Below are 1,154 nucleotides of genomic sequence, written 5' to 3'. Positions count from 1 at the left end.
GTAAAGCCAGAGGAGGTAAGGGAGAGGAGGGAGTGCTAGAGAGGGACAGATAAATAAATAGGTAGGCAGAGAAGGGGAGAGAGAGAGAGAGAGAGAGAGAGAGAGAAAGAGAGTAGAAAGCAACAGCAAACCTATCTCGCCATGGGAAGCGCCTTGACCAGTGGTCAAACCCCTCCATTTATAGACTTACCTTATTCAACAGAAGGTTCAATGTCTCCAGAACTGCAACTTTCACATTGCAAGGGTAGCGGTCACCCAGGATACGAATGAGTGGTCCAGTGATGTTGATGACCGACGGTGAGAGGGCCGGAGCACTGGTCAGCTGAATGATTTCACCAAGACCCTCGGCAGACATTTCCTTCAGTTCAGGGCTGCCGTGTAGAATACCTTCACGGAAAATTGGCAGTAATGGGCTGATGCTCTACCGGAAAGACACAAAGAAACCGCTTCAATATAACACCACTAAATATTTAGCCCTTAACTCTCACAATACAGAAATATTTCTCATGGCTCCAGCACACAATTTACAGATGCTTACGTTTTATACATTTTCCATGAATTTTTCAGGCTAATAAATAATATCAGACAAAACTGTGACACACAGACAGTTTGGTATATTGAGGCGGACAACTTACCTTCCCACTGAGGCAGAAGCCAGGTAATTCCTTACCCGTCCCTTTGTAATCCGATGTAGCGAATCGGATGGCCTGACGGATCTGTTGGATCGTCTCTCCAGTGTCCATGTTCTTTAGATCCTGCAGGAAGAGAAATATTTTATTTATATATATCATCATCATCATCGTTTAACGTCTGCTTTTCATGCTAGCATGGGTTCAATGGTAGTTCATGTAGATAATGGTTGGAAAAATAAGGATGCATGAGAGTTGAGAGTTGTGTTAGGTTTAAAAAAGGGGTTAAAAGTTTGTGTTAAGCAGGAAGTGTGTGTAAGGGGAGACAAATGTTTTCCTGTTGAAAAAGAGTTCAGAACTCCAACTAAAAACATTTGTCTCCCCTTACATACACTTCCTGTTTTGACACCACACTTCCTGCTTAACACAAACGTTTAACCCTTTTTTTAAAACCTAACACAACTCTCAATTTTCATGCATCCTTATTTTTCCAACCATTATATACAAGAACTACCATTGAATTTC

At 41.9% G+C, this 1,154-nt stretch overlaps 1 protein-coding gene across 1 annotated transcript in view; it reads right to left on the bottom strand.

Moving 5' to 3' along the window:
* Positions 1-1,154, bottom strand: part of LOC106872572 (eIF-2-alpha kinase activator GCN1) — a 45,565-nt gene that overhangs the window by 6,002 nt on the left and 38,409 nt on the right. The window contains exons 43-44 of the mRNA XM_052977717.1: positions 636-755; positions 191-421 (exon numbers count right to left, since the gene is read on the bottom strand). Of these exons, the coding sequence (XP_052833677.1) occupies positions 191-421; positions 636-755 (351 nt within the window). The remainder of the gene's footprint in view (positions 1-190; positions 422-635; positions 756-1,154) is intronic.

This window comes from Octopus bimaculoides, chromosome 28 (genome assembly GCF_001194135.2).
Source record: "Octopus bimaculoides isolate UCB-OBI-ISO-001 chromosome 28, ASM119413v2, whole genome shotgun sequence".
Taxonomy (NCBI): domain Eukaryota; kingdom Metazoa; phylum Mollusca; class Cephalopoda; order Octopoda; family Octopodidae; genus Octopus; species Octopus bimaculoides.
This window is presented reverse-complemented; position numbering and strand designations above follow the sequence as displayed.